At 52.9% G+C, this 14,627-nt stretch overlaps 1 protein-coding gene across 1 annotated transcript in view; it reads left to right on the top strand.

The window, feature by feature from the left end:
- Nucleotides 1–14,627, top strand: part of Stpg1 (sperm tail PG-rich repeat containing 1) — a 32,997-nt gene that overhangs the window by 10,838 nt on the left and 7,532 nt on the right. Inside the window, exons 4-6 of the mRNA XM_076861032.2 lie at nt 2,333–2,503; nt 8,151–8,259; nt 12,172–12,337. Of these exons, the coding sequence (XP_076717147.1) occupies nt 2,333–2,503; nt 8,151–8,259; nt 12,172–12,337 (446 nt within the window). The remainder of the gene's footprint in view (nt 1–2,332; nt 2,504–8,150; nt 8,260–12,171; nt 12,338–14,627) is intronic.

The following is a 14,627-nucleotide window of genomic DNA, read 5'->3' on the forward strand; positions in this document are numbered from 1 at the left end:
CCCACTCCAGGAAAAAGGCTCAAAAGCAATTGGCAAAAGAAGTGCCATCTTACAATGCCCTGGCACAGAGAGGGGACTTAAGAACCGATCCTGACTCAGTGGTGGAGCGCGAGGTGACCTCAAGCACGTCACCCTTGGTGCCCTAGTTGTCTCATAAAAGTGGAGCCTCCCTGGAGGCGCTGGGCAGATTGCATGAGTGAAATGCTCTTTGAAACTGCAAAGCATCATGAACAGGCTAAATGTTTTGATTGTTACCACCTGAGTCACGAACAGGACTTCCGGCAACACCTAGGTCTTCTCTCCCAGAACTGCTTCACAGGGAGGACCTCTGGGTGCCAAGAGGGGGACTGAACCGGAGAACAACATCCTGCTAGGATTAACCTCCAGATGACGAGGCCGGGCCTCCCTTGGATGGTGGAGGGACTTTGTTTTCATGTTTCCAAACACTTAAGTTCCTGCATCCTTGGGCAGAGGCCCCACGTGTTGATACCGTCTGTCAGGTGTCCCCGCATCGGCCCAGAGACAATGCCATCTGTCCACCCCTCTTGTAGTGACCCTCACATTGAGCACCTTCTCCACTTCTGGATCCCGAGGCTCTGAGGGAATTAGAGTAGCCCTCACCAGAGGAAGAGGGCCGTGGCCAGGAGGAGTGTGGCTTGTGGGTGAGGCTGACCCAAACCTCTGGGTCTATAAATTTTAGAAGCTTCCTGGTCACCTGGAACAACAACGGCCGCCTTTTGAGAAGACCTGTCATCTCTAGGTTCACAGGGTGTCAGGTGCCCCATTAATAGATTCCAAGTCTTTGTTCCAGAACTTTTCACAGGACTGGTTAGGAAGGTAAATGGCACAGGGGGCCTTTCTCTGTGGGCCGGCAGGAGTGACACCGGAGGAGTTAGTGTGTGCTGGAGAGAGGTTCCCAAATGCCAGGGGGTGGCCAGATGGGAGACCGCAGCCCCACAGGTGAACCAGGGCTGTGGAGGGTGGGCGAGCGAGGCACCTCTACGCTGTGCTCCGAAGCTAATCCTGTGACAACACCTTTGAAACTTTGCCTCTACTGGGGATTTTTTAGAATAATTTTTCCCCCAAATGAAAAACTAATGTCTTTTTAGCCAAAAAGATTCTATGATGGAATAAGTTTGCAGTCAGTCAGGGACCATGCCTCTTCACCTGCTCCTTTCAGGAGGGGGGATTGGTGCAGGTCGGCCGCCTGGCTCAGACTGTCGGTCCCACCACTTAGCGAGCAGAAGTCCAATTTCCTCACCCGTAAAGTGGTATTGATATTCACTCCTCTGGGTTCTCATGAAGGTTAAACGCAGTGCAAGGTCCTTGGTGAACAATTGGCCAAATGCAAAGGATGGACCAGGCTATGGGGCCTGAACTTCAACACATTCTTAGATCAGAAGGAGGCAGAGTTGGCCTCAAGCCAGACTAGGCCCTAGCTGAGGACACTCCCACCTCTGGTGGTCCCTAGACCAGGCCTGGGCACCGTCACCACTGAGCACAGAGTGGGGTGGGCCGAGATGGAGGGCGGACGCCTTCCTCAGCTCCCCCCACTTCTGTGTTTGTGTTTATTGACCCCCGTCAACCCGGGGGGAACCGGGGGCAGTGTTCTCAAGCTTTTAACCGTAAAATTATGGGAAATGTTTTATCAGACTCCAACGCTAGCCGTGCTGTGCCGGGGCAAAGCGATGTTATCGCTGAGTTTCTGTGGCTTTTGTCCCTGTTCATTTGACAAACATTGATTCTGTTTGTTTTTCAACTGAAAATAGTTTATCATGTCTCCATGAAAGGCACGGCATTGGGTCTGTTGAAACGGCAGGGATATTAAAGGGTTCTAGGAAAGGCAGTGATGGGAGGGGTGGGGGCGTGGGTGGAGGCTGGCCTCCGCTGCCTTGACGACCTGAGAATCAGTTCCTTGAGAATCAATTCCTTGCTCGGACCATTTAACCTAAGAAACAAGATGCAGGTTTACTCAGAGGGAAAGTCTCGGCCGGGGAAGAAAGTCTAAAACTTCCCATCATATAGATTACCCAACCGCCCATGAGTCAACCTTAACAGGATTGGGTGGAAATGCATTTATGGCAAAATTATTTTTGCCAAGTCCCAAACAGATGATGAATAATTTGGGTTAACTTACAGATGGAGAACAGGTCCAAACTCGCGTTTTCCCAGGGCAGATCCTCAAAGCCCGAGGTCGACTGATCATCGTTACCCCGAGGTCTCCCTTTAGAAGGTGCTTTTAGATCCAGTGCTGGGCGCCATCGTTTTGATCTGTCCTTCAGGGCCACAAGATTATGTGACAACGCTGATTCCTTTGGCTTCTTCCTCACAGAGCGTCCGCTTGGGCACCATCATTTCTAAATATCCTGCGGCGAATGCGTACACTATCCCATCAGATTTTATTTCGAAGAAAGACTTCAGTAATTCCTGTTCTAGCATGTTCCAGTTGCCAAGCTTCATGAAAGTTCTCAAATCCGAAACTCCCGCACCCAACCACTACAATGTAAGAACGTCGCACGTGTCTGCTGAGTGCCTGTGGACGCGAGGACGAGTGGTCGGCTAAAGAGGGGAGGGTGGGCTCAGGGGGACGGCACTCTGTGCAGCTGGCCAGTCACTCAGCACCTGTCGAGGACCCGACGGGTCCCTGCAGCTAGAGAAGCCTGAGCAGCAGGGGGTCAGGATGGAGCCGCAGGAAGACCTCTGCCCTGAGGGACACTGACTGCAGTCTGTCATCTGACTTTTCAGGGACACAGTTTCCTCACCTGTAGCGATGGGTACGTTCCTTAGCCCTCTCCCTGCAGACAGTACGTTTACTGTTCAGATTCTCGTAGGGAATGTGAACCCCTGTCTTTCCATTTCAGAAGACTGATTTTGTTTTGTTTTTTGGACAGCGGTGCTCCACCAACTGTGACCATGTTGTAAATGCCGAGGCAGAATGGACCATGGGCACGGTGCATTCAGGAAGGTTGGGTCCACACCTTGGCTCTGCCCGTCTCTAGGTGGCTCTGGGCAGGTCCCTTAACTTTTCAGGACTTAGTTGAATGATCTATAAAATGGGGGTATGTGTCAGGCTGGGCTGTAGCTCAGTGGTGGAGCGCTCGTACAGCACGTCTGAGGTTCAGTCCTCTGCACCACATGGAAATAAACAGACAAAGCCCTGCAGTCCATACACAGCTAGAAATTATTTTAAAAATGGGTGTGTGTGTCCACCTCATAGTGTTAACACAAATATGAAATGAGATAGCCATGCTGGGTGCCTAGCTCAGCACCTGGCCCCAAGGACCGCATGGTGCCTGGAGATGGGTGGGCTGGCCTTAGGCAGGTCCCTCTGCCCCCAGAGCTGCCATCTAGGGTGGCATTAATTAGACTTGCCCTACAGGGTTAGTACCAGGAACCAATGAGACAACAAATGTGAGAACACTGTGCCCCATGTGGGCTGGGCACCGCACCGAGGGTTAATGGTATTTATTGTGCCACATTTCAAACTATTTTGGTCTAAGATTAGTTCATTTTCAATTGTGATATTTATAAGTCATATGCATTTTCTGACTACAAAGATCCTGCCCATCTTCTGTGACTGATTCAGTCAATAATGATGTGCTCAAAGCAATACAGGTGCCTTCTAGGCCAGCATGACCAGCAGAAATGCAATGGAGATCAGCTAGGTCATTGAAGATTTCCCAGTAGCCACACTGAGATAGAAGGAACAGGAGAAAATAACATTCCTCATGTATTTTACTTAACACAGCAGATCCAAACATTATCGTTTCAACTTCTAATCAATATATAAATTATTAATTAGGTACTTAAGGAAGATTCTTTTCTTACACTAAGTCTTGAAAATCCAGTGTATGAGCTGGGCATGGTGGCACAAACCTGTAACTCCAGGGGCTAGGGAGGCTGAGGCAGGAGGATCCCGAGTTCCAGGCCAGCCTCAGCACCTTAGGGAGGCCCTAAACAACTGAGTGAGACCCTCTCTCTAAATAAAAAAGGGCCGAGGATGTGGCTCAGTGGTAAAGTGCCCCTGGGTTCAACCCCCAGTGCCACAAATAAATACAATCCAGCATATGTTTTATACTTGGCGCATATCTCAAGTTCAACTAGCCACATTTCCAGGGCAGTGGTCACTGTGACTGGCGGCTGCTTTCCTGGGCAGCTCTGCTCTAGGTCTTCCCCTGGGTAACTGGAAGTGAGGCTGGTGGCAGAGGTGAGGGTGGCGGAGGTGAGGGTGGTGGAGGTGAGGGTGGTGGAGGTGAGGTGAGGGTGGCGGAGGTGAGGGTGGCGGAGGTGAGGGTGGTGGAGGTGAGGGTGGTGGAGGTGAGGGTGGTGGAGGTGAGGTGAGGGTGGCGGAGGTGAGGATGGTGGAGGTGAGGATGATGGCAGAGGTGAGGATGGTGGAGGTGAGGATGGCGGAGGTGAGGATGGCGGAGGTGAGGGTGGTGGAGGTGAGCATGGCGGAGGTGAGGATGGCGGAGGTGAGGATGGTGGAGGTGAGGATGGCGGAGGTGAGGATGGCGAAGGTGAGGATGATGGCAGAGGTGAGGGTGGTGGAGGTGAGCATGGCGGAGGTGAGGATGGCGGAGGTGAGGGTGGCGGAGGTGAGGGTGGCGGAGGTGAGGGTGGCGGAGGTGAGGGTGGTGGAGGTGAGGATGGTGGCAGAGGTGAGGGTGGTGGAGGTGAGCATGGCGGAGGTGAGGATGGCGGAGGTGAGGGTGGCGGAGGTGAGGGTGGCGGAGGTGAGGGTGGCAGAGGTGAGGGTGGTGGAGGTGAGGGTGGTGGAGGTGAGGATGGTGGCAGAGGTGAAGATGGTGGAGGTGAGGGTGGTGGAGGTGAGGGTAGCGGAGGTGAGGGTGGTGGAGGTGAGGATGATGGCAGAGGTGAGGATGGTGGAGGTGAGGATGGCGGAGGTGAGGATGGTGGAGGTGAGGGTGGTGGAGGTGAGGGTGGCGGAGGTGAGGATGGCGGAGGTGAGGATGATGGCAGAGGTGAGGATGGCGGAGGTGAGGATGGTGGAGGTGAGGGTGGTGGAGGTGAGCATGGCGGAGGTGAGGATGGCAAAGGTGAGGATGATGGCAGAGGTAGAGGTGAGGGTAGCGGAGGTGAGGGTGGTGGAGGTGAGGATGGTGGCAGAGGTGAAGATGGTGGAGGTGAGGGTGGTGGAGGTGAGGGTAGCGGAGGTGAGGGTGGCGGAGGTGAGGGTGGTGGAGGTGAGGATGATGGCAGAGGTTAGGATGGTGGAGGTGTGAGGATGGTGGAGGTGGGGGTAGCGGAGGTGAGGGTGGCAGAGGTGAGGGTGGTGGAGGTGAGGGTGGCGGAGGAGTGAGGGTGGTGGTGTGCTTTTCATGGACTGAGTGCTGATCGGAGAGTTTTGTATTTATCATATTTAAGACCCACAGAGTCCAAGAAATAAGTCATCCCCACCTTAGAGAAGAGGAAGCCGAGGCTCAGCATGGGGAAGGGAGTTGCTCAAAGGTGTCGTTTTCACGTCAGTGGGCGCGAGGGGAAGCTGGAAATAATCAGGGTCACGCTGTTGTGGCCCTGCCAGGCCTTTCTGCACGAGTCCTGGGCTACGCTGTGCCAGGCTGGTGACACTGCTTAGACTCCAGCAGGGAACTCAGATAAGAGCCAGTAAACGGCCAAGGTATTCCAGGTGTGGTCAGTCTTGAGTGAGAGAGACGTGCAGCCTGAGAGAGAGTTCATGAGGGGCGGAAGGGTTGGCGTAGCATTCCTTCAGACTTGGTCAGAGATGGCTCAAAGGCTGAGACCCAGGAATTGAAGGGAGGCCAGAGCTGAGGGAACAGCATGTGCAAAGGTCCGGGACAGCAAAGAACTTAGCCCACAGGGAACCACACGAAAGTCCAGTGCTCTTGTACTGTGAATCAGGAGAAGGGAGAAAGCGGGGTCAGACAGGCAAGGGTCAGTTTTTAGCCTGCCCTAGAGACCAGGGTAGGGACTCTCAACTTTGTTCTGCGTGTCCTAGGAAGACTGTGAGCGGGTGGGAAGCGTGGGGTGATGCGACCTGAGCTTCTCCAGCTGCTCAGGGGGAATGACTGGTGTGGTTCCGAGTAGGTCCTGAACACCAGCAAGGAGACTGTTAAACTAACAGGGCGAGGACAAGGTGTGTCCAAGAAAGCTGTAATGAAGGTGTGGCCACTGTGCCTTTCCCATCCCGAGGGGACCAGGTGACCTGGGAGACAAGCAGCAGGACTGGTGTAGCAGTGCTCTGCTTGTGGCTGAGAGTCCTGTGTCTCCCCGTCTGCCTCCAGCCTCTGCCTGCTCCCCAGGCCCAGCTGCACCTCTCCCTGACATCAAAGGGGAAACCCCAGCCCTGCAAAATGTCCACCTAGAAGCGGCCACTTCCCAAGTCAGAATTTCTCCTTTCTGCTAACAGATCCATCTCGGGCACAGGCTTTTGTTCATCGTTAATTTAACAGGACTCTAAAATAACACGTGCACATCATGAACCGTGTTCCAGCACTCTGGGGGACCCTTACAATTCCACGGCCCAAGGCCACCGCGAGAGCTAGCTGTAATCTCCTCCTCTCCCAAGTCCCTTGTGGCTGCGTCCTGGGCTTCTCCACGTTGTGGATTCTGGCCGGGGCAATGCTCAGCGCCATTCTCTTTAAACCTGCTGAGTGTTTTCCTAGTCGCATGGCGAAATCGCCCTCAACAGGGTGTAAAGAATGTCCCCCCTTCGGTGGCTTTCTGTCTGGGTGAAGAAAAAAACTGAAGCCGCTGTTTTGTTTGCAGGAAGCTTTTTTTCTGGCCAGGAGAACAATGGGGGAGTCAGGTGGCCCGAGCAGAAGAGTAATCCTGTTAGCCACGGCTCAGCCCGGCTCTGCCTGGGCCAGGGGGGACCCCACTTCTCCTCCCCAGGTGCCGTGTCATTTTCTCCGCCCTGGCGACCTGGTCCTCTCTTTCCTCCAGTCATTAGCCTGCCCATCTGGTCTCTTTGTTTGCCCTCTCTGCATGTGGCCTCGCCACCAGGACCCTGGGAAAAGCTAAATTCTTGCACCTTGGCCAACTCCAAATCGCAATGCCATCTGCATTTCTCGAGAAACATATTTATGACAGAGGAGTATCTAGAAAAATCAGACCATCCGCCCCAGCAAATGGTTGCACGCATTCAGCAAATATTCCCAGGGCTCACGGTCCGGTTTTTATTGCGTCTGTTATCTAATGAATTCAGGAGACCGACTGCAAACTGGCATTTAAAATATTTATGATTCTTTGGTAACAGAAGAATGATCTTAGATTGCTTTTTCTATTGTTTGGAGAGTCCTGAACACATTGGATGCTTTCAAATGTATATTGTGGGCATCAGACAAAATTCTTAATGTCTGGTCGGTCCAGAAAAGTCAGGGCAGGGAGTGCTTGCCAACGTGATCACAATCGGAACCACACGATCCTCCGTGCGCCCCACATGCTACATTGAAGAGAAGGGACTGTTTGGACAGTGAGGAATGCAGCCAGGGATCAGGGTGGGGATGGGAAGCACTAAGTGTCCTGAAAATATTAAAAATAGCAGGAAAATGAAATGAAAAGGGTCTGTGTGTGTAGCACTACACTTTTTTTTTTTTTTTTTTTTGGTACTGGGGATTGAACCCAGGGATGCTTAACCACTGAGCCACATCCTCAGCCCCCACTTCCTTTTTAAAATTTTATTTAGAGACAGGGTCTCACTGAGTTACTTAGGGCCTCACTAAGTTGTTGAGGCTGGCTTTGAACTCAGGATCCTCCTGCCTCAGCCTCCCGAGCTGCTGGGATTATAGGTGTGGCCACCATGCCAGGCGAGCGCCACATACTTCTTAAATAACTTTCCTATGGATGATTTCTGTTGACTGTCCCCCTCCCCTGATGATGCTCTGAGGCGAGTAGAGCAGGAATCATCCGTTCCCTTTTACAGATGAGAAAGGTCAGGTTCCGAGAGGCTGAGCAGCCTGCACAGGGCCACACAGGCTGGGGTCAGACCTAGAGCACTTGGGCTGGGACACCAGTAAAGGCACAGAGGGACCTTTTCGGCCTCTGTCAGGTCACTTTCTAACAAGGACACGGTCAAGTATAATATTTTGCAATCAAGTTTGCCACTGTGTAGGCAAGAGGGCAGAGGCGTGGAGAAGGCAGGCCTTGGACACTCTGCCTCCCCCCAGGCCTCCATCTCTTGCTGCAAGCTCAAGAACAATGTCTCCGCCCGAGCTGGTTTCCTGTCCAAGACTGGGAGAGACTCTTTCACCACCGCTGTCACAGGACCTCCCCCAGGTACGCAGCGGCCTTGCTCTGGCCTGGCCGAGGGTCCCTAGAGCTGCAGCTCTGGTTTTCAGCGCCCCCCCTGCCCCCCCCCCCGTTTCTTTGTGGGAAGTGACTGTGGAAGGAGTGGGGGAGGGGAGGCGGGGGCAGCAGGATCCGGTGCTAAATGAATAACAGAAGTGGGGGGGGAGACCAGTGTCCCCTCCAGGGGGACTACACTGGCTCAGGAAGCGCCACCCCCCCCCCCCCCGCCCCAGCAGCTGTCCTGGCGTCCCCTTCCGTGGCAGGTACGTGGGCTTTGGGCAGCCAAGAGGGGAAGTGGCTTCTCCTTCAGATGGGTGCAGATCCACCCACCCGGGTGCATCCAGGGCGCGGGAGGCGGGACACAGAAGGAAAGACGGCGCATCCTGGTCCTTTAACAGCCTTGAGGTGCCTTTCCTCCTGCGCCTGGAGGCCATGTTGTCACGGAGCAGTGGGAGCAGGGTGACGGCTCGTGGGCTGAGAGCCAGCTCTTGCTGGGTCCCCGTGCAGCGCCCCCTGTCGCAGGCCCTCACCCGTCACAGGTGCATTTAGCCCTGTCTTGGGGTGAGGGAATGGAGGCTCAGACAGGTGGAGTGACACCCGGTGTCACCGGCCGGCAAACAGCAGGCTAAGCCCAGAAGACCTTAGAGACCTTTAGTGAGGACCCCACTTCCCCGTTATTCCATGGTGCCTTCCGGAATGTCCAGATTCAGGCCGAGGCCAGAGCCTGCCTGAAGCAACCCCTGCTGGGGCTGAGGGGGGCACAGAGCCCCTGTGGTCTGGGGCCTCCAGCGCCCTCCGCCAGCCCAGGGGGCTCCTGAAGACCCTGGAACCCCAGAGCTCCCAGGGGGAGCGGGGAGCCGTGGCCTGTGCCTCTGGCCTCTCGCAGGAGGGTGTGGATAAAATTGCAGATTCCACCAAACCCAGATTAAAGTTGAGATCAGTCTGCAGCCGAGGAACAATCCAGCGCTAATTAGGAGGCTCAGCCTGGTAAAGCTCCTGCCTTGCGTCACCGTCACCGTGGGCACAGCCCCACCTTGCTGTTTATACAGAGGACCAGAGCTGGTGTTCCTGGGGCTTGGCCAGAGTCCCTGCCGGTGGCCCCGGAATGTGGGGGCCCCTAGAACCAGCCATCTGGGCTTCCCTTCCTTCCAGGAGGGTCCCAAGGGCCCCCAGACCTTTAGAACACAGAGCTGGCGGGGGGGGGGGGCTCTAGCACCTGCTGAGCACCCCCTGGGAGCTGGGGGCTTTGCACTCCTTGTTACCCCGAGTGCTCCAGACAGGAGCTTGTGTTGGTGCACACTCGTGGGCTGCTTCTGCTCCATCTCCATTTTACAGGGAAAAATGATGCCAGGACACAGGTGACCGGCCCAGGGTCCCACAGCTGGTGTAAATCCAGGCCCCTTCAGCTTCACAGGGCTACATTCACATCACACCCCGCCCCCGCCTTCCTGGCAGGTGGCTCTCTCTACTTTTATTTTTTGCTTTTTGCTTTTTCATTATTTTCCACAGTTTAATATTGGTTTAACATTTTTTTGTTACAATGTGCATGAGTGAGTGTATGTGTGTGTGTGTGTGTGTGTGTGTGTGTGTACGTGCATGCATGTGTGCGTGCATGTGTGAGAGATAAAAACAGAAATATGAGAGGAATGTACCAATATTGAAAATGTTGCTGGCATTTACCTTTTAAAAATTTCAGTATATAATATATTAAGTATATGTTTCATGTGGTAAAAATCCTTCCAAGAAGCCCCCTCACAGGGGCACATGCCAATAAATCTCACCAACTTGGGAGGCTGAGGCAGGAGAATGGCAAATTCAAGGTCAGCCTCAGCAATTTAGCAAGATCTTTTCTCAAAATAAGAAAAATTAAAAGGGCTGGAGCAGCACTAAGAAATGACAAAATCATGGAATTTGCAGGGAAATGGATGGCACTAGAGCAGATTATGCTAAGTGAAGCTAGCCAGTCCCTAAAAAACAAATGCCAAATGTCTTCTTTGATATAATGAGAGCAACCAAGAACAGAGCAGGGAGGAAGAGCAGGAGGAAAAAATTAACATTAAGCAGAGTCATGAAGTGGGAGGGAAAGGGAGAGAAAAGGGAAATTGCTTGGAAATGGAAGGAGACCCTCATTGTTATACAAAATTACATATAAGAGTTTGTGAGGGGAATGGGAAAAAATAAGGAGAGAAATGAATTACAGTAGATGGGGTAGAGAGAGAAGATGGGAGGGGAGGGGAGGGGGGATAGTAGAGGATAGGAAAGGTAGCAGAATACAACAGTTACTATTATGGTATTATGTAAAAATGTGGATGTGTAACCGATGTGATTCTGCAATCTTTGTAATGTTTTGAATAACCAATAAAAAAATAAAATTAAAAAAAATAAATAAAAATAAAAGGGCTGGAGATGTAGCTCAGTGATAAGGCACTCCTGTGTTCAATCCCAGATTAAAAATAAAATCCTTTCAAGACTCCCTTCTTCCTGGCTGCATAGTGTTTCATAGTATGATGAGACCCTCCATGAAGGCACAAATGCCCTCTTGTTAGAAATCCAGGCGGCTTAGAATTGATTGCTAATCTGCATCCAATGGCAGTGGCCATCCTTGTACTAATCGCTTGTGTACAATCAAGATCACTTCCTTATACAAAGAGCTTAAAGTAGAATTGCTAAGTCAAAAGGTATGTAAGATATTTAAGGTTCTTGATGTTTGTGACCAAAGTGCCCTGCAGGGTCATTTGTCCTCTTGCTTCACTGGGGCACCTGCTTTTCCTCCTTGGAGATGATGGGTTCGATCACACCTTGCTAATGCGCACCCTACTATTCCAGTGCTTTGGCCACGGAAATGTAGATTTTATTTAAAACCATCGAGACCAGACTCGCAGTTTCCTGCCAACCACGGCTGTGCCCCACTCCACTTGCTGGACTCTGCCCATGTTCACTGAGCTGTGCCGTGTGTGCGTGGATGCTGTGGCGGGGGTGCCGACTGTGGGCCTGTTGACAAGCGTGTCTGTGTGGCGTTAGGAGAGTTTTATTCACCGCTGTCTGTCAGGGCTGCTGTCCCCTCAGCCGGGCCCTTGACCCATTCGCCCCAGCCCGGACGTTCAGCCTGTTGATTTACTCACACTTTCTCGCGAGGTAGCGGCTCTTGCTGGCTACCTCCTCGGCCTGCAGCTTTCCCGTTCCACCAGGTGATTCCCTTAGCTTCTGAGTGACGGGGCCTTGGCCAGCGAGTGCGGACGGCCCAGCCCCGTGGTGGGGAAGTCCGGGCTCCTGAGGCAGGTGGACTTTTCTCCCCATAACAGGGTTCAATAAGCACCGTTCCTGTGTAATAGCTACAAAGCAACCACCGAAGTATTTATCTAGGTATCAGGGATTGAACCACTGAGGGGTGCCTAACCACTGGGCCACACCCCCAGCCCTTTTTTTTATATTTAGAGACAGGGTCTCACTAAGTTTCTCAGGGCCTCGCTAAGTTGCTGAGGCTGTCTTTGAACTTGCGATCCTCCTGCCTCAGCCTCCTGAGCTGCTGGGATCACCGGCTTGCAGTATTATTCTTACTCTGTAGAGCAGCATGCTAGGCTTGATCTAAGTCCCTGGCTAGATGTCCTAAGTCCTCTGGCAAGTTATTTAGTGTCTTTGAGTCATTGTGTCAGAATGGAGGGGGCAATGCCCACCCTGCAGGGCAGTGAGGACTGGGTGGGCCTAGCGTGTGATGACCAGGGCCAGTTCTCTAGTAATACTAGACAGTATTATTCTTAGTTGTTCCAGACAGCCCCAGGGTTTGACCGTTGTGGGGTGATATGGCCTTATAGCCCTTAAATGTATTCTTAGGTGGGAGATACGAATTTTTATTATTTGAGAAGAGTTCCTTTTTCTGTTTTAAAATTTCTTTCTGTTTAGGACAGTATGATGTCAACGAATCCCTTGTGAAGCAGTCACCAAAGTCGTTAATGTCTTGCTTTAAATCAAAAACTGATCGTGGATTAAAACTGACGTCAACAGGCCCAGGGCCTGGTTACTACAACCCAAACGATCACACCAGGGTTCCAAAGAAGACCCATATTCCGTGAGTCTGGATTATTCTTTTGCTAGTTTCGTTTTGCAAGGTGGTTTGGGGGCAGTATCCTAATATGGGCAGAAAGGGGAGAGATGTCACTACTGAGCAGGATTCAGTACCAGGGACTCTTGCAGACACACATAGTAGGTGTTCAGTACATGCTTGCCCAATGCATAATATCTATTGAGCAACTGCTCTGTGCCAGGAACTTAGAATCTCACTCAATTATCATGATGACCCTGTCGTAGGAATAAATATTCTTACTTCATAGAAGAAGCAAGATTTCAGCTCCCGTGAGGTGCCCCAGGCTCAGGTCTGTGCAGATCTTCCCACATTCCCCTGTCGTGTGCCATCCGCTGCGGACAGGGTTCTGTTTCTGCAAAGTCTCCATGGAGCGGCAGGACCTAGGAGGAGCAGGAGGCTCTCTGAGTTTTTGGTCAAACCTGCTGAATTTGAACTCAGCTCTGCTGTTTGGGGCTGTGGGACCTTGGGCCATATGCCAGCCTCTGTGAGCTCCATGCCCTATCTGCACAGTGGGGTGACTCAAGCCTGTGGAGCTGCTTTCAAAATTAAAGACGTATGTTAGGCCTCTAGGGGTAAATGGTGAGTTGATACCAGCACAGGTTTGAAAAGCGGAGGAGACGTTGCATCTTCACGTTTATACCTCACACCGTCAGTGTTGCTTTCCTCAGACACTTAGATGGTGGTAGAGCTCCTAGAGCTATTTGCAGTAAGCTCAGTCACCCCCTAAGCCCTCCCTCTGCCGCTCCTCCAGGCAGGGCTGGCCCCTGGGCAGGTGTAGCCACTTGGGTCTCTCCAGAGAGGTCAGGCAGGTGCTGGAGGCCACCGTCACAGTGGGTCAGAAGCCTAGGTAACTCAGGGGCTGGCACTACCGAGTATCCCCTGACGGTCATCCTGGGACAAGGGACAGGGATTAAGGAGAGGAGCAAGTCCTGAATCTGCCACATCAAACAGCATCTGGAGAAGGGCCTCGGCCTCAGAGGGCGGGGACTAGGTAAGTCCCTCCTGCCCTGCGGTTCCTGGGGTCTGCAGCTCGGCCCCCCTTCCCAGTCTCCGGAAACAGGCCCCTCCAAATGTCAGAGACTTCCTGCTGCAGGCTGGCTTGGGTCACCTTCACGTGCCAGCTGTCCCCTGCTCTGCAGGTCAACAGAGTGGTTGAGAGTGAGCCTCAGGCTTCAGTGCAGACGAGAGTCCGTCTCCTGGGCTTCTGCAAGGCCTGCGGGAGGAGGAACTGGAAACAGCTGTGACTCCCTCTTGGTGGACACAGGAGAACTCGCCTCTCGGCTCCGTGTGGTGTCCCAGCCCTCGGTCACCTGGGGTGTGCAGATGAGAGAGTCAGCCGTCACTCCTGTTGCAGCTGGCATTGCTCCACATCCCAGGGACACAGAGGTCATCAGCAACAGCTGGGATTTGAAATGGCAGCTCAAGCCCCAACACAAATCTGGAAGCTTCTTCCAGGAAAATGGCCACAGGAGACAGGAGAGCAGAGAACCTTTCGTTTTTAACCCTTTTACCTGGTTGGTTGGATTTTGCTCAGGTTTGGAGCAGCAATTTGAAGTCATTCTCATCATTCTCATCTGGTGGCATTTCCGCCTGTCACTCAGCTGGCTCCGTAGGTCTGTGGGTGCTCAGGGGAACGGGATGCCACGTCAGCCAGGTCCTCCCAGGAACAACCCCAGCACAAGGCAGAGGAGCATTGTCACATGCTGGCTCACGTGGGACCCCAGGTCATGTAGCCACACCCCCCATGGGGCACCAGTGGGGCCATGGGTGGCCCTGTGTGTCTGGGGTGTCGGGCGCTCACTGGCTTTCTGTGATGCTTCGTGAATGGAGGATCTGGTTCGTCCAGCAGGGAAGCCCTGTGCGCTGGTCCCCCATGCAGACACCACGTCCCCAGGCCTCCCTTCTCCACGAGTGAAGAGGGGACCTGCTCACATCTGGCGCTTTGGGACCCAGCTTTGTTCGCCATGTCACTCAGGGGAGCACAGAAGGGGACAGTGAACTGAGGCCAGCCTGGACCACAGAGGAGAGGCCCAAAATGTCCGCTTATAAGTTGACAAGAAAGGACGGAGGTGAGAATCTGCAATTTTACTTAAAAACAAGAAGACAAAACGGATAGGCCGTGGACTATTCTAGAAGAGTGTTCATCTGTTTACATTGAGCCATGAAGGAGACGGTGGAATAGGAAGGAAAGGTTGAAGGTTGAAGGACTATCCAAGCCTCCCACCAGTCGAGTGCCACTCATTTCCCTCTGTGTCCTGGAGGGTAGGGGAACAGG

The sequence above is a fragment of the Callospermophilus lateralis genome, chromosome 7, assembly GCF_048772815.1.
Source record: "Callospermophilus lateralis isolate mCalLat2 chromosome 7, mCalLat2.hap1, whole genome shotgun sequence".
NCBI classification, from domain to species: domain Eukaryota; kingdom Metazoa; phylum Chordata; class Mammalia; order Rodentia; family Sciuridae; genus Callospermophilus; species Callospermophilus lateralis.